At 45.8% G+C, this 27,226-nt stretch overlaps 2 protein-coding genes across 2 annotated transcripts in view; both read right to left on the bottom strand.

The window, feature by feature from the left end:
* Nucleotides 1–348, bottom strand: part of RNF4 (ring finger protein 4) — a 31,252-nt gene extending 30,904 nt beyond the window's left edge. Inside the window, exon 1 of the mRNA XM_065405441.1 lies at nt 266–348. The gene's annotated coding sequence lies outside the window, so the exon portion shown is untranslated. The remainder of the gene's footprint in view (nt 1–265) is intronic.
* A 7,436-nt stretch (nt 349–7,784) lies between these two features.
* The window catches only part of CFAP99 (cilia and flagella associated protein 99), an 87,655-nt gene continuing 68,213 nt past the window's right edge, over nt 7,785–27,226 (bottom strand). The window contains exons 14-15 of the mRNA XM_065405741.1: nt 14,341–14,521; nt 7,785–7,940 (exon numbers count right to left, since the gene is read on the bottom strand). Coding sequence (XP_065261813.1) covers nt 7,785–7,940; nt 14,341–14,521 — 337 coding nt within the window. The remainder of the gene's footprint in view (nt 7,941–14,340; nt 14,522–27,226) is intronic.

Here is a 27,226-nt window from a genome sequence, read left to right on the forward strand (position 1 = left end):
CAGGCCCGTCTCGCGGGGGAGGGGGACGGACGAAGGAGAAGGGAGGCCGCAGGCCCGACTCCCTCGAGGGGCCCAGGATATTGGGCGGGAGGCCGGGCCCTGCTGCCCGTGTGGAGGGCGGGCCAGGCTCCCCCTGTGGGGGCTGCGATGTCGGGGGGGGGGGGTCGCGCCCGGCTCTCAGGGGCGTTGGGGGGAGCTCGGCGCGGGCTCCAAGCCCCCGCGCCCCGCAGGCAGCCGGCTTCGCGGGGTTCAGGTCCCTTCTCACCTGCTGCCCCGGCTCCGCGGCACGTTCCTGGGGGCTCAGCGCAGAGCGGGCGGCCGGGCGCCCCTGGGTCCCGGTCCCAGCAGCCCCTGCCCGCGATACTCACCCTCCTTAGGGGCCGATCTAGAAACTCCACACGGAGGCGGCGTGGCCTATCCCTGCCGCCCAATCATTGGCGAGGCCATTGCTCTTCCGGCTCGCTGATTGGACGGCATGAATATCAATTAGCAGGCTGTTTGACTTCGGCCCCACCTTCCATCCGGCCCCGGTGTACGCCGGGGGTTGTAGTTCTCAGGGGGCGATGCTCAGGCCTCAGCATAACTCCCGCAGTTCCAGTCTAGGGAAGAACTTTAATGGCAGGCGTGTCAGCTGGACAGAGGGCTTGAATGGGGCTCTCTGGGTGCCTGGCTAGCCCTGGGGCAGCAGAGCAGTGTGGCCATATAATATGTAAGCCCCCCAGACCAGTCTGGGCAATCATCTGAACTAGAAACTCTCAGACGCCAAAGGCTCCTCAGTTTTACCAAGAGAGATGCTGTCCCCCCCAGAGACATCTATCACTGTCCACCTTGGCTACAACAGCCCCAAACCTCCCATACACACTGTCCTTCTTAGCCTTCTCACAGGTAACCTCCAGAACCCCACCACCACATACACACTCAGAGCTAACAATACCCTGCACTGGATGCTTGGGTTGAGCGAGGACCTCGATCTGGCCCAAATGTGCAATTCCTGTTTTGTGAGAAGTTTCAGCGTTTGAAATTTGGTATCATTCTGAGACTAAGACTGAGAGACCTGGCCAGAGCTAGGTCTCCCTGGGCTTCCAGGCACTTGGCTCCACGGAAATGAGCCTGGAAGCTCTGAAATCCCTGGGTAACCCCTTTGGGGTTTAGAGAGCATGGCCCCTTTAAATCTTTCTCCTGGGGGGAGAGTGAGAAAAAAGAGGGGAAAATCCAGGGGCTAGCTCTGGAGCTGAGGGGGGGGGGGGAGACGAGGGAGAAGGGAAGGGAAGGGAGGCCACAGGCCTGTCTCGCGGGGGAGGGGGGACGGACGAAGGAGAAGGGAAGGGAGGCCACAGGCCCGTCTCGCGGAGGGGGGGGGGGACGAGGGAGAAGGGAAGGGAGGCCACAGGCCCGTCTCGTGGGGGAGGGGGGACGGACGAAGGAGAAGGGAAGGGAGGCCGCAGGCCCGACTCCCTCGAGGGGCCCAGGATATTGGGTGGGAGGCCGGGCCCTGCTGCCCGTGTGGAGGGCGGGCCAGGCTCCCCCTGTGGGGGCTGCAATGTCGGGGGGGGGGGGTCGCGCCCGGCTCTCAGGGGCGTTGGGGGGAGCTCGGCCTGGGCTCCAAGCCCCCGCGCCCCGCAGGCAGCCGGCTTCGCGGGGTTCAGGTCCCTTCTCACCTGCTGCCCCGGCTCCGCAGCACGTTCCTGGGGGCTCAGCGCAGAGCGGGCGGCCGGGCGCCCCTGGGTCCCGGTCCCAGCAGCCCCTACCCGCGACACTCACCCTCCTTAGCGGCCGATCTAGAAACTCCACACGGAGGCGGCGCGGCCCATCCCTGCCGCTCTTTTAGGCAGAGAACCTGCCTAAAGCCTAAAGGACAGGGCGGCCGATCGGGGACACCCCAGGACAGGAGCCAGGAGGAGCACTGTGCCAGGGAGGAATCGCCCGAGAGGGACAGGCCGGAACTGGACCCAGTATCACGGCTGCCCAGAGCTGCATGGGGCTGTAAGTACTGGGACTTGTGACTCTGCATTGGGAAAGTGGGGAGGTGGTCGCTCTGTGTGGCTTTGCAGAGAGCGGCAGAAGAGGGCACCGGAGGGATTTGTTGGGGGAAAGTTCACTGGCGCCAAAGACGACCAGGAGCACCCAAGACTCACCACTGGACTGGAACTTTGCTCAGGACTCCTGAACTCTGTGTGCAGACACGTTGCTCAGTATCTGCCCTTTCAGACTGTGCTACCACTGGGCCCGTGGGGCCTTGGTTTGAATGCAACCCTGTTTTACTGCTCCCCCTATATTTCCCCTTGTTGTATTTCTCCTCACATCCCTCTGTAAATAAATATTTCCCTTTCTTATACCCATTGTACTTTTCCTGTGGGTGGGTGTGTTCACTCTGGGGGGTTTGGAACAGGTGCCTCTGGGGCGGAAGGGATTTTTCCTGCTGCATTTCTGCACGCGCCTTCTCTTGGCCAGAGCTGCCTGCAGAGCAGACTCCATCTTGGCCACGAGGGCACTAAAGTTACACCGGATTTGAGTCAGAGTTCTTAGGGCTTGCAGACTCCATGCTATGGAGTCAGCAGCCAAGCCACAGTTAGAGAGGGGTTTCCAGGCCTGCCAAGCTCCTTGCTTCACAGGAAGTCCTGGCATGACACATCTGTCCTGGAGCTGTGGACACGGGAGGCCTGGTGTCCATCAGAACCCTGGCTGCAAGTTCATTGAACTCGACTTGCTTTTGAAAGAGAATTCAGGTTCGATGAACCAGCATTTTCTGACAAAACAAAGTTTCATTGGAAAATTTCTGACCAGCTTCAGGTGGACCACTTCCTCCTTGAGATGGAAATAAGGATTCCCTCAGTAGAAAGGCAATAAGAAACCACAACTATGATGTACATCTTGGATTCTGCCACAATCCAAAACTACTCATTGAGACTTGCCTAGGCAGAGTTCTCTAAGGCACAGAAATGTTAGTGAGACACTACAGCCAACTCTTGTTATTATTGGGTGTATTTTGTAAAGCCCCAGCTGCTCGTGGCAAGAGGTTGCATGAGGCTCGCAGTTTTCATTTGAAATAAGTAAATTTCTAGCCTAGCCTTCATGTTTACAGAGAAAAGCTTGAAAATATAAAGCAAGTGCACCCCCTCACAGCTCGGAAACCAGAAGGCAAATATAAAGAAACCAAAATGTATTATTATTTTTTATTAATCTCATGACTTTTAAACCAATCTCATGTTTTTGGGGGGCCTGGATCATGATTTTTGAATGGAGGGAGTGGATATAGCATTGCCAACTCCTTGGTGCTGGATTCTGGAGTTGAGAGTAGGCAGTCTAGTTGAAGAAGTTATTTGACATCCAGGAAAATAACATTTCCCTGTCTGTCCAATCAAAACAGCTCACATTTTGAATATTAAATACTTGTAATGAGTTAGTTGTGAACATCCCATATATCAAGAATTATTCACAGAAATTACATAGCGAATAATTTTGAACAATTAATACATTTTGGAAAATCACAATCTGAACAGAAAAAAGATGCAAAATTTGTAGAACAAATTATTCATTATGAATTATCTGCCCAGCTGTAGCTTCAGTTCAATATGATGGGGATACATGCATTGTCACAATATGTTGCAATGGGCCAATGTAGTGTGTGGACCTAAACATATGAGGTAAATCTGACACTCAGTTATCTGAGATTATCACAATCAAGGTGGTTAACCTTGGTTTTATCCTGTGTGCTCTGCTATATGCCCCTAAATTCCCTATTCCTCCCTTGGCTTATTGGGTTAACCAAGTAAGTTATGTGAATTGTGTCCTAAGTTAGCAGGATGATCACGACTTCTGGTAGGGAATTTCACAGACTAGGGTTCTCCAGTGAGAACACTCTTCCTCCAGCCTTTTTTGAATTTCATCTGGAGGACACCTACCACATTGTCATCCTTGCTTGCTGCTGCCAGGGGCGTGGGGCACAAAAGGAGAGATGGTCACTGAGATAGTCAAAGCCCAAGAGTCAGGAGGCATTGGTACCCTAACATCAGGCTTGTCTGGTTATGTGGACTCTCTTCTCAGGCCCTTCACTACCAGCACTCCCAGCTATCTTCGAGACACCACTGACTTCCTGAGGAAACTACAATCCATCGGTGATCTTCCAGAAAACACCATCCTGGCCACTATGGACATAGAAGCCCTCTACACCAATATTCCACACAAAGATGGACTACAAGCTATCAGGAACAGTATCCCCGATAATGTCACAGCTAACCTGGTGGTTGAACTTTGTGACTTTGTCCTCACTCACAACTATTTCACATTTGGGGACAATATATACCTTCAAGTCAGCGGCACTGCTATGGGTACCCGCATGGCCCCACAGTATGCCAACATTTTTATGGCTAACTTAGAACAACGCTTCCTTAGCTCTCGTCCCCTAACGCCCCTACTCTACTTGCACTACATTGATGACATCTTCATCATCTGGACCCATGGAAAAGAAGCCCTTGAGGAATTCCACCATGACTTCAATAATTTCCATCCCACCATCAACCTCAGCCTAGATCAATCCACACAAGCAGTCCATTTCCTGGACACTACTGTGCTAATAAGCGATGGTCACATAAATACCACCCTATACCGGAAACCTACTGACCGCTACACTTACCTACATGCCTCCAGCTTCCATCCAGGACACACCACACGATCCATTGTCTACAGCCAAGCTCTAAGATATAACCACATTTGCTCCAATCCCTCAGACAGAGACAAGCACCTACAAGATCTCTATCAAGCATTCTTAAAACTACAATACCCACCTGCTGAAGTGAAAAAACAGATTGACAGAGCCAGACGAGTACCCAGAAGTCACCTCCTACAAGACAGGCCCAACAAAGAAAATAACAGAACACCACTAGCTGTCACCTTCAGCCCCCAACTAAAACCTCTCCAGCGCATCATCAAAGATCTACAACCTATCCTGAAAGATGATCCCTCACTCTCACAGATCTTGGGAGACAGACCTGTCCTCGCTTACAGACAACCCCCCAACCTAAAGCAAATACTCACCAGCAACCACACATCACTGAACAAAAACACTGACCCAGGAACCTATCCTTGTAACAAAGCCCGATGCCAACTCTGTCCACATATCTATTCAAGTGACATCATCATAGGACCTAATCACATCAGCCATACCATCAGGGGCTCATTCACCTGCACATCTACCAATGTGATATATGCCATCATGTGCCAGCAATGCCCCTCTGCCATGTACATTGGCCAAACCGGACAGTCTCTACGCAAAAGAATTAATGGACACAAATCTGACATCAGGAATCATAATATTCAAAAACCAGTGGGAGAACACTTTAACCTGTCTGGTCATTCTATGACAGACCTGCGGGTGGCTATCTTAAAACAGAAAAACTTCAAAAACAGACTCCAACGAAAGACTGCTGAGCTGGAATTGATATGCAAACTAGATACAATCAATTTAGGATTAAATAAGGACTGGGAATGGCTGAGCCATTACAAACATTGAATCTATCTCCCCTTGTAAGTATTCTCACACTTCTTATCAAACTGTCTGTACTGGGCTAGCTTGATTATCACTTCAAAAGTTTTTTTTCACTTACTTAATTGGCCTCTCAGAGTTGGTAAGACAACTCCCACCTGTTCATGCTCTCTGTATGTGTGTATATATAACTCCTCAATATATGTTTCACTCTATATGCATCCGAAGAAGTGGACTGTAGCCCACGAAAGCTTATGCTCTAATAAATTTGTTAGTCTCTAAGGTGCCACAAGTACTCCTGTTCTTTTTGCGGATACAGACTAACACGGCTGCTACTCTGAAACCTATCAGAATAGCATCTCAAGGAAGTGAGCCACAGTGTGATGTGCCTGTGGCAACATCCATAAAGCGTTCCTGATCAGCTCTCTGTCTTTAACTTTCTTTCACTCTCAAAATGCTAGGTACAGCGGCATGGTTAAGGGGTGCTATTCAACTCCATAACATCCCAGGGTTCTGACTGTTAGCATTACTATTTGTATTATGGTAGCACTGAGAGGTCCAAGTCAAGACTGGGTGCTGGACAAACACAAAGGAAAATATAGTCCCTGCCCCAAAGAGCTTGTCAGCATAGGCTATTGCTCAACCAGGGCCGGCTCCAGCATTTCTGCCGCCCCAAGCAAAAAATAAATAAATAAAAAAAAGCCGCGATGGCAATTGGAAAAAAAAAAAAGCCGTGATCGGCGGCGGCAGTTCAGCGGCAGGTCCTTCGCTCCTAGAGGGAGTGAGGGACCTGCCGCCCCCGAATTGCCGCAGGTGCCGCCCCTCTCCCTTGGCTGCCCCAAGCACCTGCTTGTTAAGCTGGTGCCTGGAGCCGGCCCTGTGCTCAACCTCTTACAGGCCTCATTTTCACAGTTCTCTCTCTCACTGATCACACTATCCAGCTCTTTCTCTCTCAGCATTGCCGCTCCCACTCTTTTCTCCCTGAATTGTTCCTACTGAACTTCTGCCTCAATGTTACACTGGCTTCCTGATACCCTTTAACCCCATTGGCTCAATAGAACTCTTCAAATCATCTGCAGTATATCCAGAGATGGCAACATTTTTTATTAATGAAAAATACAACACATTTCGTAAGTATTGCAGATAGTGGAAAAGATTTTCACAGCTAGATGGCAACAAAAGAATTCCTTAACCCATTAGATTTCCTTTGGTAAAAGGAAAGAATTGTAATGCAATATGAGCATTAAGAGCAGCTCCCTGTATTTAATGTCAGATACAATCTGATTCAATTTCAATATTTGCAATGGCAATAATTAAATATCTTGTAAGTGGCACAAATTTCAGATAGAAATACATTACATATTCTTACTGCTGCACAGATTTTAATTGAGATTTACATCCCCTCTGGCATTATGCCTACATAGCCTTATGACTTGAAGGTTCATTTATGGAAATAGCATAGAAATGATCATAGATGTCAAATTAATTCTAGGTGACTAACAGAGTTTTGATTGCTTCTGAAAACTGCTCTCTAAAGAGAATAAGGAATGTTACTTCCTCTTATCATCACTTTGAGATGAAGGGAATTTGCTTCTTGAGCAACTTCACTTGAGTGGGACTAGTATGTGCTTAAAGTCAGGCCCATGCTTAAGTACCATACTGAATTGGGGCCTAAATCATTATAATCATCTCAGTTTTACAAGGGAGGCAGAGAGCCTGTCTGCACTTGGAAATTTCCTGTATTGGACCCTGGGACGCAAACCTGGTTTCCTCCCTAGCTCCTCCACAACCAGTGTTGAAACTGGTTGACCTACTGGTATGGGCAGGTAATCACATTCTGTACTTATTGTAAGATCATTGATCCCTATTCTAAACTCTGGTTGATCACATCCTGTGAAAAGCTAAATGCAGAAGTAAAAATTCTGTTTGTTTCACATATTTTTACTTTTTATTTCAGAAAATGAACATAGCAAACAACTGGCATAGCATATAACAATGGCAGGGTATACACTGAAAGTCCTCTCTACAACATTCTTACCTGTTAGTTTGTTACCACAAACACATTTCAAAGTAAATATTTAATCCATTACATGTTTTAATTCTAAATGGAAAAATGTCTCAACACAGATTTAAAATACAAGTTACCAAATTCTGCTTCAGTTATGCCAACCATAATTTGACTCTGCAGCCTACACATATGAGAAAGAGGGCTAAATTCAACCCTGGCATTAGCAGTCACAGTAGGAAGTGCTCCCATCTCCACCGGGTCTGGATTTTTTCCAGAGTCATTTCATTTTACGTATTATCTCAATATACAAGAAGTGGCTCCAATTCTTGCAGCCTGATATGCAGTCATTTTCTGAGCTGTTTCTCTGGACATTAAGCCATTCTGAAGCATCTTGAACTGTTGTTCCCGACTCTCTTCCAACTCTTTCCAGTGGGGCTCTTGCAGAGAGTTCTGCAGAAATGAAAGACAGATGATCATAGTACAAACATGAGTGACTAATCAGATTATGGAATGAATTTTCAGACAATCTGGATGGCTGGCAGACAAATATTCCATTTGATACCATCATTGGGGCAAGCACAACAACTTCATAATGGCCGTGATGAATAGAAACAAACTGAGGTTGGGTGCACAATTTGTTTAATCTAGAAGGGGTTCTCACAAGAAATCTTTTGGTGGCCTTAGAGTGCAGCCACCAGCTCTTGATGGTGGCTGCTCTGACAATTTTTCCTAAAATACTTACTTAACTTTAAGAAAGACAAATAAATTTGCACATATCCATGTCCAAATCATTGTAATTTATTTATGTAGCATTTTTTTCAGACTCAAAAGTAATGTACAGTTGTCTCTATTCTTTACTGGACCTAAACAGAATAGAAACAAAATAAGCTGCTTTGCATGTTCTTCTCTTTTTTGTTGTTGTTTCTTTTGTTTTCTTGGTTGCTGTTGTTTTTTTTTTTTTTTGACTTGCTAGCTAGTAAGTCTGCTCCTGTGAAAACTGATATTTGTAGGTTTGGTAATATCGCTTTTCACCGCAGACTTACTCAGCCCGGGCAAGCTGGGGGACAAATTAAGCTCTGAATGGAGAGGTGGGTAGGGAGGCAGCAGGGGCCAGGAGCAATGGAGGGCTGGGGAAGGGCAGCAGGGGTCATGGGTGATGCGGGGAGGGGTGAGCATGGGGCTGGAACCCAAAGCCCTGTGGCTGGGGAATGGAGCCTGAAGCCCTGCGGCTGGAACCCGAAACCCCATTGCCGGAGCCTGCTGCCCAATGCCCCAGGGCTGAAGCCTGAGCCCCACTTAGGGTGACCAGATGTCCCAATTTTATAGGGACAGTCCCGATTTTTGGGTCTTTTTCTTATATAGGCTCCTATTACCCGCCACCCCCTGTCCTGATTTTTCACATTTGCTGTCTGGTCACCCTAGCCCCATTTCCCCTTCCCTTGGAAAGGGGGGAACTCACACTGGCTGCCTGCTACTCTGGTTTTTGTGGCTCCAGAGGGGGCCAGGGCCCAACTCCTACTGGTGGCTCCGGGGAAGGGGTGAATGCTTTGCCGCCCCCCCTCCAATCACTGCCCAGGAAGCTGTGGCCACAAAAAAAATACCCTGGTGGCCACATGCGGCGACGGTGTCCACATTTGAGAAACGCTGACTAGATTGAGCACAGTACAAAATCTTAGGCCAAGACAAAACCAAACTACATTTGGATTGTTATTCTCCATTTTCTCTTTCTTATGTTATCTCCCTCTCAGAAGTTTATCCTGGTAGTCCTATTTCAACACTCAGATGCATACATATATCTCCTATATCAAACTTTACAGGTGTTCTGATTCAACAGTTAGGTTCACAAAGACTGTATTCCAGAAAAGACCCGCATTGACAGACAAAGCAATGTTATCATCTAATTGCCTCCAACAATGCTAGAACAACTTCTCTCTTTTACAACACAGTTGTCTTCAGTTTTCTAAACTGTAATATAAATTCTATTTTGTTATTAATTTAACAGTGTTAAAAATGTGTGTGTGGAGCAAATTCTGCACTCATTCACACCTGTACAAACCCACTGAGTTCAAAGGGCTTACATAGGTGTAAGTGAGGCCAAAATTTGGTCCTGGCATTTCAACACCAAGAGGGGAACTTCTACTTTCAGTGTATTCAGGAATAGAGAGGTAAGGCATCAAAAAGGTGGGTAGTACAAGCGGCATGCATGTTGGAGTTATTGCACAGAAAAAGGGCTTACTATCCTGCTAGATACTGGACCATTTTCTGCTCTAAGTTAAATCCATACAACACAATTGGACTAAATGGGTGCTGGGTGTAACTGACAAGAGTTTGCCTTGTTCTCTGAAATAAAATGTGGCCAGGGCTGTGTAGACCTAAGCAGCAATGATGGGGACTAAAGCAAACCTAATATCTTCTGCTGACCTGTGTTTTATTTATACTTTAGATTGAATTAAAAAGTGATTTTTAGTGCTATGTGCCTTAGGACTTGAGTGGAAGGAAGAGGAAGAGGACTAACATCTTGTGATATTTAAAGTGTAAAGTTAAACAAAAGAGTAGAACTTCACAACAGTTATGGAACTCTTAGGCTTCAAATGATAGCTGCATTTACAGTCATATTCTACATTTATACTGTCAAGGATCCTATCTATAGGTTTATAATTCTTTTTTATTTATTTCAAAATGTGTCTTATTCTTTGTAGTGATTTGAATATCTTTATTACACTGCAGTTTTCCTTTGAGGCCTCTAATTATTGCATCTGCCCTTCTGTAAGGCCTCTATTATGGAAAGCACCCCTATTTAGGGCCCACTTTAATACTCTCCTGAATAAAGCCCCAAATACTTTTCTTTGCTGAAATGGGATGGACTTAAGTATGTGCTTAAAGTTAAGCACATGCTTAAATGTTTTACTGGATTTGTCCCTTAAATGGAGATTCTGAAGCTGCAGTGAGCAATCCTGTGAAAGGCTTATATCAGTGGTTCTCAAACTGTGGGTTGGGACCCCAAAGTGGGTTGGGACCCCATTTTAATGGGGGTCACCAGGGCTGGTGTTAGACTTGCTGGGGTGTGGAGCCAAAGCCAAAGCCTGAGCCCCATTGCCCGGGGCCGAAGCCAAAGCCCGAACCCCACTGCCCAGGGTTGTGTAGTAATTTTTGTTGTCAGAAGTGGGTCAAGGTGCAATGAAGTTTGAGGACCCCTGGTTTACATGATTGTACTATTTATATCTGAAAAATACAGCTTTCCCCTAGGCTGTGAATTCAGTTCTGCCAAGTCTCCTAACAAAATAGGCTATAGTTATTATTTCAATAGATTAGCCCATTTATCTCTAATCTTCCTATCACAAGTTCACGGCAACTGCACCTGTATTTCCCCTTTGTGGTCCCTTAAGGGTACCCCTGTAGGTTCCCGACTCCCCAGCCATCACCTCTGTTGGGTAGACGCTCACATCTCTATCCCTCTGAACCAAGATTTTTCCAGGCTGTACAGTTCCCTGTCTACACTAAGGGTATGTCTACACTACGACATTAGGTCGAATTTATAGAAGCTGGTTTTATAGAAATCGTTTTTTACAGTCGATTGTGTATGTCCCCATATAAAATGCTCTAAGTGCATTAAGTCGGCGGACCGCATCCACACTACCGAGGCTAGCGTCGACTTCCGGAGCGTTGCACTGTGGGTAGCTATCCCACAGTTCCCGCAGTCTCCGCCGCCCATTGGAATTCTGGGTTGAGATCCCAATGCCTGATGAGGCAAAAACAGTGTAGCGGGGGATTCTGGGTACATGTTGTTAGCCCCTCCCTCCCCCCCGTGAGAGCAACAGCAGACAATCGTTTCGCGCCTTTTTTCCTGGGTTACCTGTGCAGACGACATACCACGGCAAGCATGGAGCCCGCTCAGCTCAGCTCACCATCACCATATGTCATCTGGGTGCCGGCAGACGTGGTACTGCATTGCTACACAGCAGCAGCTAATTGCCTTTTGGCAGTAGACGGTGCAGTATGACTGGTAGCCGTCATCGGCTATCTGGGTGCTGGCAGACGTGAGACTGCATTGCTATACAGCAGCAGCTCCTTGCCTTTTGGCAGTAGATGGTGTATTACGATTGGTATCCATCGTCGTCGTACTCCTCAGTGAATTCGGTCAGAGGCGCCTGGGCAGACATGTTTTGTCTCCTTGAGACTCAGTCCTGCCGGCAGTCCTATTGCACCGTCTTGACGATGATGGCTAGCAATCGTAATGCAGCATCTTTTGGCAAGCACCCAGAAGATGCCGATGGCTATCAGTCATGCTGCACCGTCTGCTGCCAGCCTAAGATGTAAAAGATAGATGGACCAGATTTGTTCTGTATTCATTTGCTTCCCCCTCCCTCCGTGAAATCAACGGCCTGCTAAACCCAGGGTTTTAAGTTCAATCTTTGGGGGGGGGCATTCTGTGTGACAGTTGTTTGTGTTTCTCCCTGATGCACAGCCACCTTTGTTGATTTTAATTCCCTGTAAACCATGTCATCACTCGCCCCTCCCTCCCTCCGTCAGACAATAGTTTCACGCCTTTTTTCAGCCCAGACGCCATAGCACTGGGATCATGGAGCCCACTCAGATCACCGCGGCAATTATGAGCACTATGAACACCACGCGCATTGTCCTGGAGTATATGTAGAGCCAGAACATGCCAAAGCAAAACCAGGCGAGGAGGCGATTGCAGCACGGCGACGAGATTGATGAAGAAATTGACATGGACATAGACCTCTCACAAAGTACGGGCCCCAGCAATGTGCAAATCATGGTGTTAATGGGGCAGGTTCATGCCGTGGAACGCCGATTCTGGGCCCAGGAAACAAGCACAGACTGGTGGGACCGCATCGTGTTGCAGGTGTGGGACGATTCCCAGTGGCTGCGAAACTTTCGCATGCATAAGGGCACTTTCATGGAACTTTGTGAATTGCTTTCCCCTGCCCTGAAGCACCAGAATACCAGGATGAGAGCAGCCCTCACAGTTGAGAAGCGAGTGGCGATAGCCCTGTGGAAGCTTGCAACGCCAGACAGCTACCGGTCAATCAGGAATCAATTTGCAGTGGGCAAATCTACTGTGGGGGCTGCTGTGATCCAAGTAGCCAACGCAATCAAAGACCTGCTGGTATCAAGGGTAGTGACTCTGGGAAACGTGCAGGTCATAGTGGATGGCTTTGCTGCAATGGGATTCCCTAACTGTGGTGGGGTGATAGACGGAACCCATATCCCTATCTTGTCACCGGAGCACCAAGCCAGCGAGTACATAAACCGAAAAGGGTACTTTTCAATGCTGCTGCAAGCCCTGGTGGATCACAAGGGACGTTTCACTAACATCAACGTGAGATGGCCGGGAAAGGTACATGATGCTCGCGTCTTCAGGAACTCTGGTCTGTTTCAAAAGCTGGAGGAAGGGACTTTCTTCCCGGACCAGAAAATAACCGTTGGGGATGTTGAAATGCCTATCGTTATCCTTGGGGACCCAGCCTACCCCTTAATGCCATGGCTCATGAAGCCGTACACAGGCAGCCTGGACAGGAGTCAGGACCTGTTCAACTATAGGCTGAGCAAGTGCCGAATGGTGGTAGAATGTGCATTTGGACGTTTAAAAGCGCGCTGGTGCAGTTTACTGACTCGGATAGACCTCAGCGAAACCAATATCCCCATTGTTATTGCTGCTTGCTGTGCACTCCACAATATCTGTAAGAGTAAGGGGGAGACATTTATGGCGGGGTGGGAGGTTGAGGCAAATCGCCTGGCCGCTGATTACACGCAGCCAGACACCAGGGCGGTTAGAAGAGTACAGCAGGGCGCGGTGCGCATCAGAGCAGCTTTGAAAACCAGTTTTGTGACTGGCCAGGCTACGGAGTGAAACTTCTGTTTGTTTCTCCTTGATGAACCACGCCCCCAGGTTCACTCTACTTCCCTGTAAGCTAACCACCCTCCCCTCCCCCCTTTGAGCACCGCTTGCAGAGGCAATAAAGTCATTGTTACTTCACATTCATGGATTCTTTATTAATTCATCACACAAATAGAATAACTGCCAAGGTAGCCCAGGAGGGGTGGGGGAGGAGGGAAGGACAAGGATACACTGAACTTTAAAACTTTAACACTTATTGAAGGCCAGCCTTCTGATGCTTGGGCAATCCTCTTCTTGGGCGTCTGGGTGAGGAGGCTGCGGAACTTGGGGAGGAGGGCTGTTGGTTACACAGGGGCTGTAGCGGCGGTCTCTGCTCCTGCTGCCTTTCCTGCAGCTCAACCATATGCTGGAGCATATCAGTTTGATGCTCCAGCAGCCGGAGCATCGACTCTTGCCTTCTGTCAGCAATCTGACGCCACCTATCCTCTTCAGCCCGCCACTTGCTCTCTTCAGCCCGCGATTCAGCCCGCCACCTCTCCTCTCATTCATATTGTGCTTTTCTGCACTCTGACATTGTCTGCCTCCACGCATTCTGCTGTGCTCTGTCAGCGTGGGAGGACATCTGGAGCTTTGAGAACATATCATCCCGAGTCCGCCGTTTTCTCCTTCTAATCTTCACTAGCCTCCACTAGACTTTGTTCCTAAAGTCCATTCTTGTCTGGCACATTGTTCAAAATAGTCCTTTGTAACCCCAAGTCTCACATCCGTTACATCTCTCCCCTTGAGAGGTTACATACAATTCTGGCCCACAATAAGAAATAAACCATTCATTTAATACAATGGACCCCAAAAATACTTAACTTAATTCAATTAAGTCTCCCAAGAATATTGCAAGAAATTGCCATAGCTGTCACACTTCCATTGTGCTAACTGAAACTTAAAAAAAAATTCCATCATGACTATTTATTGTAATACTTATTTACTTACTTCATATGACTCCCAAGATCTCCCTGGCCCTGCACCATCTTTCTGGGGTGTAATCTTTAAGATTTCAGCTTGCTTTTTACGCTCCATAGTTTTCTCCGTAATCTTTTTCTGTAGATCTAAAACACGTTCATTTTTCACAGGTCCTTCAGTTAACTGGGACTTTATTTTCTTCTCTTCCTGCCTGCAAGGTCAAAAATAAAGAAAAAAGGGGAAAAAATAGATGGACAAGATCTACAAAATAAATCCAATCCAGATTATTTAGAATCAAAATAAATTACTTTGCAAATCATGAGTTAATGCACCAGCCTTTTACCTCTGGTGATCAGTTAGATTCAAATCAGGTTACATTATATGAGGAAATGAATGTGGTGTTCTCAGCTTGATTCCTGTTGTTCACATAATACCACTAACCAGTATGGAACAATTCAGCATAATCTGAAGTCCCTTCTCAGTGGATGCAAAATATAATATGTCCATATTGCAGCTGGGGTGTGTGAATGGCAGCTTGTGTAGATGTACCCATGCTAGCTGTACTGTAGATAGCTTGCTAAAAATAGAAGTGAGGACACCATAGTACAGTCTTCAGTACATGGTACATACTTACGTGTACAGCCAGTACTGAAGCCTGAGCCACAGCGTCCTCACTTCTATTTTTAGTGCACTAGCTAGAGTATGGCTAGTGTGGATACATCTACCCAAGCTTCCATTCACAACCTCACTGTAATGTAGATGCACCTAGGGCAATGGTCCCAAACTTTTTACCTCACCCCCACTTACTCCTTTTCACGGTCCATCCCTGGCCTGCTGGAGCCGAGGTTGGGAGCATGGCTGCGGCTCTGAGGGGGGGGGGGACATGGACAGGGGTAAGGGGTCCAAGGCTGGGGCAATAGCTTGGGGCAGGGCTGGGAACAGAGCCTTGTCCGGGGGCCAAGGCTGGGAGTCGGTTCCTAGGTTGGATATTAGGAAAAACTTTTTCACTAGGAGGGTGGTGAAGCACTGGAATGGGTTACCTAGGAAGGTGGTGGAATCTCCTTCCTGAGAGGTTTTTAAGGTCAGGCTTGACAAAGCCCTGGCTGGGATGATTTAGTTGGGGATTGGTCCTGCTTTGAGCAGGGGGTTGGACTAGATGACCTCCTGATATTCTGATGATTCTATGATTCATGGGGCTGGGAGCAGAGCCCTGAGCGCAGGGCCAGCAACTGGGGCCTGGGCCAGGAGCAGAGCTGGATGGTGCTCCCTCCCCACCCCCCATGGGGGCTAGCCAAGGCCCCTGTGCCCACCTGCAAAGATTCTTCTGTGCCCCCCTGGGGGGGCACGCCCCACAGTTTGGGGACCTCTGAGCTAGGGTGACCAGATAGCAAGTGTGAAATATCAGGACAGAGAGTGGGGGGTAAAAGGCACCTATAAAAGACAAAGCCCCAAATATCGGGATTGTATGTCTTTATAAAATTGGGACATCTGATCACCCTAGATGTACCCTAATGGTGTAGAAGGGACAATGTAGCAGTAAAGTAACAAACAAGAGAGTGGAAGAAACGCTGGGATACCTTCTTTATTTTACACTCTCCTGCTGTTTCCCCCCCCCTGCTACTCCTACTCTGCTACCCCCTTGGAGTGTAAGTTGTATCAGTTTATGCTCACTTAGGGTACGTCTTCACTACCCGCCGTATCGGCGGGTAGCAATCGATTTATCTGTTAAGATGCGATATATTGATCCCTGAACGCGCTCACCGTCGACTCCGGAACTCCACCAGAGCACGCGGTGGTAGCGCAGTTGACGGGGGAGCCGCAGCCGGCGATCCCGCGCCGTGTGGATCCCAGGTAATTCGATCCAAGATACTTCGACTTCAGCTACGCTATTCGCATAGCTGAAGTTGCGTATCTTGGATCGATCCCCCCCCAGTGTAGACCAGCCCTTAGGGCTTGTCTATATGAACACGTAGTTCACAGTGAGCAGAAGTGTAAATCTATCTTGCCCTAGCTTGCTGCATACTGAAGCCATGTCTACACTTACTGGTAGATCAGTATTGCTGCGATCAATGCAGCATTGTTGATTTAGCGGCTCTAGTGAAGACCCGCTAAATCAATCTCAGAGCGCTTCTAGTCAACTCTGGTACTCCAGCTCCCTGAGAAGCGTAAGGGAAGTCATCTCCTGTTGACACAACACAGTGTAGGCACCACGGTAAGTCGACCTAAGCTATGTCAACGTCAGTTATATTATTCACATAACTGGAGTAGCATAACAGGTCGACTTACCCCAATAGTACAGACAAGGCCTTACTGTCCATATGAGCTGCTGCCGGGAACTAAACGTTTTCTGGTGTGCTTTAATCTACTCTTGTTTCAAAACTAAATGTTTATATAGACAAGTCCTTACTTCCTATAACCTCAGCTTACTAACACCCCTTGTTGGGTAGGCTACGCCAACTTACATTCATATACCCACTTACTGACATGTAACTTGCACTTCTATTTACATCACCTTTGAATATGGCTCAGTGACTAGCTTCAGATCACAGTATTAAGATCACATTCTGGACAGTTATACCTTTCAGGTAAAATTCAAACCTAAAGTAAGAGGTTGGAACTCTACTGACGCTAATGGCATCACAACTGCTTATACACCTCTACCCCTTGTGACAAAGTTCCTCCTCTATCTTGGTGGGTCCTGCGCTTATTGGCGGATTTTCTTGCCTCAGAGATTCACCATGTGGGTTGGGGAACAGCCCAGAGACCTTCCCCTCTGGAAGAACCCAAAGTCCAGGTCAATTGGGAGGTTTGGGGGGAACCCGGGCCCGCCCTCTACTCCGGGTTCCAGCCCAGGGCCCTGTGGACTGCAGCTGTCTATAGTGCCTCCTGTAACAGCTGCATGAAAGCTACAACTCCCTGGGCTACTTCCCCATGGCCTCCTCCAAACACCTTCCTTATTCTCACCACAGGACCTTCCTCCTGGTGTCTGATAACGCTTGTGCTCCTCAGTCCTCCAGCAGCACACCCTCTCACTCTCAGCTCCTTGTGCCTCTTGCTCCCAGCTCCTCACACTCGCACCACAAACTGAAGTGAGCTCCTTTTTAAAACCCAGGTGCCCTGATTAGCCTGTCTTACTTGATTCTAGCAGCATCTTCTTAATTGGCTCCAGGTGTCCTAATTAGCCTGCCTGTCTTAACTGGTTCTAGCAGGTTCCTGATTACTCTAGTGCAGCCCCTGCTCAGGTCACTCAGGGAACAGAAAACTACTCATCCAGTGACCAGTATATTTGCCCTCTACCAGACTCCCACTGGTCTGGGTCTGTCAGACCCTATATAACGCGACCCGATATAACACAAATTCGGATATAACGCAGTAAAGCAGCGCTCCGGGGGGGGGGGCGAAGCTGCGTGCTCCGGCGGATCAAAGCAAGTTCAATATAACACAGTTTCACCTATAACGCGGTAAGATTTTTTGGCTCCCGAGGACAGCGTTATATCGGGGTAGAGGTGTACCAGGTTTGATCTGGCCCTTTCTCTCAGTTGATAGGGCTAATGGAACTTGTTTGTGATGATCACAGGTACATTTAACTGTTGAACACAGAGTTTTGTAAAAGGATTTATGTGGTACAGTATTTCTCAAATGATTTTCCTGAAAATTTGAACAAAATTGCTATTCACCTGTCTAAGGCAGGGTGTGGGTTGGTGCTCTGGTTGGCTAACAGTAATTGTATCTGTTACTCTGAGTGTGGCCAGCCAAATTTCACAAAAGGGCCACACCCATGGAAATGTTTAATACAATATAAATATATCCCCCCCCGGTTCTTATTCTTCAATCTTTTTAGGGTAACCCAGACTCTTTCAAGGGCTAGCGTCATTGACAAACAAACATAAGGTCTCCTTCTCAGGGGTGCTTTTCCCCCAGGCTCTGAGATCACTATGTCACCACAGAAGGTCTATATCAAATCCCTTAGAGATTCAGACACTCCCCATCTCTTAGAGAGGCTGTTTTTGGCCATCCTGTTCTCTTCAATTATTCGAAGGGCAGGAAGCGCCTTGTACAGCCAGTCCCTTTTATAGCAGGCATTCCCGGGGCTCGAGACTACAGGCTCAGCAGTCCTCAAGAACTGAGTGAAAAGAAGCTTTGATCCAACCAATGCTTTGAAGTTGAATCTTGGCCATAAATAAGGGCAGCCATTTAGATTTGCTTCCCACATGTGTAGCTGCCTTCCTGAGACTCTCCCTGAACTGCCATATTTCTTGCTCTAAAAACTATACCTGGGCTTGGGGTAAGGAATGAAGTAATGACCACACCTCTACCACCAAGATGGCCTAATGCTTGGATGAGATCAGCTTATGAATGAAGAGTAGCTTGCTGAAACTGAATCTGAGCAAAACAGAGGTAACACTGGTGTGCAGAAGAAAGTATTTTTAAGAGCTTGCCGCCACGGTGCATCCTTCTTTGGTTGAAGATTCACATCCATAATTGGTCACTTCAATCTGTAGTCTCTTGGATTCCTTGATGATGCTGAGTTGTTGAATAGCAACAGCTGTGAGTAAAAAAAGACAGGGTCTTTCTGCCATCTCCAGTTGGCTAGAAGACTCTGTCCCATCTTGGTGGATGAAGACCTGGACTGAGTTATTCATACCTTTGTCACCTCTCGGCTGGACTACAGCAATGTGATATAACTGGGCATAAAACCTTCAGCACTTATGAAACACCCACTAGTTCAGAACACTGCAGTGCATTTCCTCAGCAATACAGGCTACCACGAGCACATCACACATGTGTTCCACTCTTTACACTGGCTTCCCATAGAATGTCTAATCAAGTTCAAGATCTTGGTCCTTATCTTCACAGTGCTCCATGGCTGGGCCCAGGGTATCTAAAAGACCGTGTAAAGCTCCAGGACAAAGACTATGGTCAACGACTCTGCCTCTCTGGCACAATGGAACTCTCTACAATAAGAGTAAAGCTCATATGTTTGGCATGCAGAACTTCCTCCGGGGGCAGTCCAAGACTGTGGAATGAACTCCTCCAAGAATTAAGAACCATCACAGTCCTCACCACTTTCCATTCCAAGTACAAGGCACATTTCTTAGATCTTGCCTTCTTTAACATAAACACAGAGCAACAGGTATATTTATTTAAAAACCCATAATAATAAAATGAGAAACCCTATGAAAACAAGACACTCCACTGCAAATGCTTCTCCCTCTGGAGAGAGGATGAGAGAACAAACAACACATGGCATGTATAGTTATGTTGCTTAATGCACCATTGGAAACTGCTTGGACACAACGGTGATAAGCATGGTATAAAAACCTATAAAGAATAGAATAATGCTTCTTCTGCCAGACTTAAAGGGCTGATACATCCCTGTTACTATGGGTTAAATGTCTGATATTATTCTATGATTCTAAAACTTATGCTCTAACATTTAACTTACATGAAAACGGGTTATTTCTGTTTTCATGGTAATGAGGCATTCTTTCCCCAAAGGTGCTGAAAACATGCTAATTAGTTTTTAGGTAAACACTTGATGATCAAACAGTCAGTGGAATTGAGCAACAAACCTTTCATTATATGCAAATCAATGTTTTTGTAAACACAGACACAGGAGAAGCAGCAGAAATCTAACGTTATGGAGTTCTGGTAGCTACTTCACAGTTAAGGTTGAAAATAGTTGCCCATTACAAGCCCCATATTCAATTCCTCCCCACTATCCCATCATGCCCCAAAAAAGCCAGTCCCTGGAAATGTTTTATGTCACACCTTATGCTAAGGTAGACTATTTCTGGAAGGCTTGGGAAAAAAATCAAAAAGGAGGTTTAAAGTGTTGGAGTTTGTCACAGGGGGGACCTTCTGGGACCCAGAGGGAGACAGCCCAAATTATCATGGTTCTCCCAGTCCATAGTGTGACATTGCACTCCATATGTTTTATGGAAATATGATTATGAGTGTAAATATGATATAACTGGAATATACTTTATGCAAAAGGTCTCTTGTAAGGTATCATTACAAAGCTTATAATCTACTGAGTGTGTTCATCCTATTTGTATGTATGTATCATTCTTGTATCTGAAGCTAGAAATATGAAGTATAACTCTGAAGTCCGATTGTAATTATGCAAAGTGTGGTCCATTAATAGTGGTTTGGAAGTTTGATGGCTCCCAATGACTAGGATATTGGTTGTAAATGGCTCTGTTTACTTGCAAACCTCCCTGGGTACGTGCGGGCTAGCCTTGGAAGAATGAAGAAACTGTGACGGGTTGGATCACAGAAACCCCCTTGGGAGCTGCCACCCAATGTGCAAAGACTACCCCTGCTTCTGTTTTCCCTGCCAGCTCAGGATTCCGGCACCCTGTCTTGCTGAGCCAGACACTCCAGTCTGCTCTAACAAAGACTCAGGGTCTGAATTACTAGTCCCAAAGCTGCAAGTTTACCCGAAACCAGCTCACAGGAGTGTGCTTGTCTTTAGCACTCAGATGCCCAACTCCCAATGGGGTCTAAACCCAGATAAATCCGTTTTACCCTGCATAAAGTTTATGCAGGGCAAACTCATAAATTGTTCGCCCTCTATAACACTGATAGAGAGATATGCACAGTTGTTTGCTCCCCCAGGTATTAATACATACTCTGAGTAAATTACTAAATAAAAAGTGATTTTATTAAATACAGACAGTAGGATTTAAGTGGTTCAAAGTAGTAACAGACAGAACAAAGTAAGTCACAAGCAAAATAAAATAAAATGCGCAAATCTATGCCTAATCAAACTAAATACAGATAATCTCACCCTCAGAGATGCTTCAGTAAGTTTTTCTCAGACTGGACACCTTCCAGGCCTGGGCACAATTCTTTCCCCTGGTACAGCTTTTGTTCCAGCTTAGGTGTTATCTAGGGGATTCTCCATGATGGCTCCTCTCTCCCTCTCAGTTCTCTTCCACCCCTTTATATATCTTTTGCATAAGGCGGGAACCCTTTGTCCCTCTGGGTTTCCACCCCCTCCCCTCACTGGAAAAGCACCAGGTTAAAGATGGATTCCAGTTCAGGTGACATGATCACATGTCACTGCAAGACTTCATTACTCACTTGCCAGCACACACATATACAGGGAGACTCACAGGTAAACAGCCATCTGCAGACAATGGGAGTCATCAAGATTCCAAACCATCATTAATGGCCCACACTTTACATAATTACAATAGGCCCTCAGAGTTACATTTTATATTTCTAGTTTTAGATACAAGAGTGGTACATTTCTACAAATAGGATGATCACACTCAGTAGCTTATGAGCTTTGTAATGATACCTTACAAGAGACCTTTTGCACAAAGCATATCCCATTTGCATTATAGTCACTTATTATCAAATTTTTTATAAAACTATCCCAGTTACATTATATTCACTTATTATCATGTTTTTATAAAACCATGTAGACTGCACAACGTCACAGTGGTCTCACAGGACATGTGATCATGTCACTTGATGCTGAAATCCATCTTAAATCTGATGCTTTTCCATTTAGGAGGAGGGGTGGGGATCCAGAGAGACAAAAGATTCCCACCTTGTGCCAAAGCTATAAAAGGCGGTGGAAGAGAACAAAGGGGGCTGCCAGTCATGAGAAATCCCCGAGTTACCACCTGAGCTGAAACTAACAAGGACTGTACCGGGGAAAGGACTGGGCCCAGACTAGGAAGGAGTTTAATATGTGAAAGAAGTTTATTGGAACATCTCTAAGGGTGAAATTTACCTGTATTCAGTTTCTTAATGTATTAGGCTTAGACTTGCGTGTTTTGTTTTATTTTGCTTGGTAACTTACTTTGTTCTGTCTGTTATTACTTGAAACCACTTAAATCCTACTTTTTATACTTAATAAAATCACTTTTGTTTATTAACAAACCCAGAGTAAATGATTAATACCTGGGGGAGCAAACAGCTGTGCATATTTCTCTATCAGTGTTATAGAGAGTGGACAATTCATAAGTTTACCCTGTATAAGCTTTATACAGAGTAAAATGGATTTATTTGGGGTTTGGATCCCATTGGGAACTGGGGTTTGGAACTCATTGGGAACTGGGGTTTGGATCTCATTGGGAACTGGGTGTCTGTGCTGGAGATAGGTAACCTGCTGAGTGGTTTTCAGTTAAAGCCTGCAGCTTTGGGGGCATGGTTCAGACCTGGGTCTGTGTTGCAGCAGGCTAGCATGTCTGACTCAACAAGACAGGGTTCTGGAGTTCCAAGCTGGCAGGGAAAATGGGCTCAGAGGTAATTTCAGCACATCAGGTGACAGTCCCAAGGGATTGGACCCGTCACACATAGTTTTTCTAATAAAATGAGGTGACATCTGCCGGGAATGGGAAAGTGTAGACCCAGATGTATTCTTTCAGGAGCCCAAAATGAGAGTGTAGGGCACCCAATTTGCTGGAGTATATTTAGGGTATGTCTACACAGCACCTGGGAGCAAGCCGCCCACCCTGGGTAGACAAATGTACTAGCTCTGCTCAAGCTAGTGTACCACAAATATCAGTGTGGGTGTTGCGGCACAGGCAGTGGCATGGACTAGCCACCCAAGCTCAGACCCTGGGGGTCGGGTGAGTTGGTACTCTGCTGGCTAGCTTTTGACACCACCCATTCCACAATGTCCACAGTGCTATTTTTAGCATGTTAGCTCAAGCAGAACTAGTGTATGTCTGACCACCCGAGATGTAAGGCACACTCCCAGCTGCCGTTTAGACATATCTATGGAGGCTGTTCTGCTTTTAGGTCTGCTGCTGTATGCTCAACATTCCTTAAAGGGGAACTTCAAATGTATATACTGTTGTTGGTTTATTTTATGATATACACTTTGTTACAGTAGCAGCCCAAGGAACTGAAGGCTTGAAGGAAGGTGCTTTGCTTTTGTACTGGTTTCTAAAATAGAACATCAAACCTCTAGTCCACAAGAGGTTCGGGGTTCCTCCCCCTTTTTTGGTATATAAAAAAGGAGTTTTCTGTCCTTTTATGGATAAGATGTTGTGTCTCTGATCTGCTGGAGTCTCTAAATTATTTCCCTACCATAGACTTTTAAAAAGTTTTCCTAACTTTTTTGGGGACCCCATACAAAATACAGGCAGGGAAGAGTTAAGAACCCACCCTGCCTGCAGACAGCCAAAGTACCCATGTCCCAGATCAGCTGTATGGAGAGAGACAAGATAGGTGAGATAATATCTTTTATTTGACCAACTTCTGTTGGTGGAAGGCACAAGCTTTCAAGCTTCATAGAGCTTTTCTTCAGGTCTGGGGAAAGTAACCAGTGTCTGACCTAAATGCAAATTGGGACATATTGTTAAGCATAAGGGGTTCACACATGCTGTAGGAGACCACTTAAAATGAAGTGGGCAATTAAGGGTTACAAATTGTTGTAATGAGTCATAAAACCAGTGTCTCTGTGGAGTCCATGGTTTTTAGTGGCTAGCAGAGTCATGAAGTTCAGCTCCCAGGCTTGTCTTTTGAAGGTGTTGTGCAGGTTTCTTTTGAGGATTAGGACTGAAAGGTCAGATATAGAGCGATCGCTTTGTGAAAAGTGTTCACCCACAGGTAGGGTGAGCAGATGTCCCGATTTCATAGGGACAGTCCTGATATTTGGGGCTTTTTCTTATATAGGCGCCTATTACCCCACACCCCCGTCCTGATATTTCACACTTATTATCTGGTCACCCTACCCACAGGTGATATGGTGTTTTTGTCTTTTATCATTTTTCTATGTGAGTTCATTTGAGAGCATAGCGGTAGTCTGGTTTCACGCACATAGTTGTTGTTGGGGCATTTGATGCACTGGATGAGGTACACCATTTGTTGTGATAGGCATGTGGAGGACCTATGAATCTTGAAAAGTGTGTCGTGAGGGGTATTGATCGTCACAGCAGTGGAAGTATGTCTGCAGGTTTTGCATCTGTTCTGCCAGGGGCTGGTGGTGCTTTGAGTTGGTATGTCCTGGTGTGTACTTTGGTATTTTGTTGCCTAAAACATGCCAATTTATGCACCCAAGGGTGTAGTTAAATGCCTGCATTTGAAAATTTGCTTTTTATTTGTGTTATTAAACAATCAAAAACAAATTTAATTAATAAAATTCAAGGAAACTTTCATGGTTGAGACTGTTCTATATTACAGTAAGAATGGAGCGTCTCTTTGGATTTACTAGCAATTACAGTCTCAGTGACCTGGTGCAGTCTGGGACTCTATATTCATAGAACCTTTTTCTGTCTTTTGCCATGTTATTCCACTTACTTATTTCAGCAGGGAAAATGAATGTATGAATTGTTAGCAGCAGCCATTTTAATCTGTAGCAGGGGGTCAACACTGACATTTAAGCACACTACATTGTCATGTTGACTGACACCGTGTGATGATGCAAGACACTTAAATGACCAAATTCTGGCTCCCTGCTAAAATAATTAAAGTAATACACACCTAACTGTAGCTGGGAAAATTACTGCCACTCATAACAGCAGTTTGCTCATCTGCAATAAACGCTGTGAAACTGTATAATCAAAGTTCATTGTTGATGGATTTCCTCCTGCTGTTTGCATGTCTAGTGAAGACTTGAGCAGTAGGAATTCAGCAGCTACATCCTACTTACTACAAACACATACTGAAGAATATATATTTATATATCAAAAAACACTCCTCAGACAATATTTTGAAGAACCAAAACTTTGCCTCTTCTATGACCAATTGTTTAGCTTTTCTAACTGAGTCTTGGCACAGTCTTCAGTAAAGCCAAAGCAAGCAGCTTAGCAGACACCCATACCATAAATCAAGAAATTCCTGCAAAGAAAATTTCCTGGTGGAACAACAAGGTCATTAATGTGTGTAAAATCCTTTTACATTGTAATATATCTGTGATCTTAGAGGATACACCAGCCTAGCCTTGTCAAATCTTGTCTAACATTTTTATGAGACTTAGCCTTCTTTTTGAACACAAGGAGACTTTGTGACATTTACAAAAGATTTTGGGATATATTAGGCAGAATTCTACTGCATGTAAAAAACAGGTGAAACTCCTTTCTCTCCACAAACATGTGAATTGAAAGGTGATTCCAGGTGATTGTACGCTAATAAGCACATTATAAGCAGCTGTCCAGCTTTGCTTTTGAAATCCCATTTACAGTTTACTTGTACTTGTTCTACCTAAACAAGGAGCTTGTTAAACTGTTAAAGATTAAAATACCCAGGCCAGAAGCTTGGTTCACAGTTATCATAAAGCAATTTTATGGTGCCCAGACAGGGTTAAAAATTGCCACCTGAGAATGCTCCCGCACAGAGGGTGCCCCAGCTATGTGGAGCTGGCTTAGACATATGCATCCTGGAGATGAATGCCTGGCTGCAAGGATGGTGTCACCAGGAGGGCTTTGGCGTCCTTGACCACAGGATGCTGTTCCAGGAAGAAGGACTGCTAAGCAGAGGTGGGGTCCACCTATCAAGGAAGGGGAAGAGCATATTTGGACACAGACTGGCTAACCTAGTGAGGAAGGCTTTAAACTAGGTTCGAAGGGGGCAGGTGACCAAAGCCCAAAGGTAAGTCAATAACATGGAGACCTGGTAGAAGGGTTGGAATTTGGGGGAGCATGGGCTATTATAGCAGGGATAAGGGAGAGACAAGACAGAACTGGGGGAGGGGCAATCAAATCAGTATCTTAGATGTCTGTATGCTAATGCAAGAAGTATGGGGAATAAGCAGGAAGAACTCAAAATGCTAGTAAATAAACACAACTATGACGTAGTTGGCATCACAGAGACTTGGTGGGATAATATGCATGACTGGAATATTGGTAGAGAAGGGTACAGCTTGCTCAGGAAGGACAGGCAGAGAAAAAAGGGAGGAGGTGTTGTCTTATATATTACAAATGTATACACTTGGACTGAGGTTGAGATGGAAATAGGCAACATACTTGTTGAAAGTCTCTTGTTAAGGAAAAAAGGGATAAAAACAAGGGTGATGTCATGGTAGGGGTCTACTACAGACCACCTAATCAGGAAGCAGGGGTGGATGAGGCTTTTCTTAAACAACTAACAATCATCTAAAGCACAGGATGTAGTGGTGATGGGGGACTTCAACTACTCAGACATCTGTTGGGAAAATAACACAGCAGGGCACAGATTATCCAACAAGTTCTTGGAATGTATTGAAGACAATTTTTTATTTCAGAAGGTGGAGAAAGCTACTAGGGGAGAGGCTGTTCTAGATTTGATTTTGACAAATAGGGAGGAATTGGTTGAGAATTTGAAAGTGGAAGGTAGCTTGAGTGAAAGTGATCATGAAATGGTGAATTCATGATTCTAAGGAATGGAAGGAGGGAGAACAGCAAAATTAAGACAATAGATTTCAAGAAGGCAGACTTTAGCAAACTCTGGGAGTTGGTAGGTAAGATCCCATGGGAAGCAAATCTAAGGGGAAAAACAATTGAAGACATTTGGCAGTTTTTCAAAGAGACATTATTAAGGGCACAAGAGCAAACTATCCCACTGCGTAGGAAAGATAGGAAGTATGGCAAGAGACCACCTTGGCTTAACCAGGAGATCTTCAAATATCTAAAAATCAAAAAACAGTCCTACAAAAAGTGGAAACTCAGTCAAATTACAAAGGATGAATATAAACGAATAACACAAGTATGTAGGGACAAAATTAGAAAGGCCAAGGCACAAAACGAGATCAAACTAGCTAGAGACATAAAGGGTAACAAGAAAACATTCTACAAATACATTAGAAGCAAGAGGAAGATCAAGGACAGGGTAGGCCCGTTACTCAATGAGGGGGGGAAAACAATAACCAATATGTGGAAATGGCAGAGGTGCTTAATGACGTCTTTGTTTTGGTTTTCACCAAGAAGGTTGGTGGTGATTGGACGTCTAACATAGTGAATGCCAGTTAAAATGA

Source organism: Emys orbicularis, chromosome 5, assembly GCF_028017835.1.
Source record: "Emys orbicularis isolate rEmyOrb1 chromosome 5, rEmyOrb1.hap1, whole genome shotgun sequence".
NCBI lineage: Eukaryota > Metazoa > Chordata > Testudines > Emydidae > Emys > Emys orbicularis.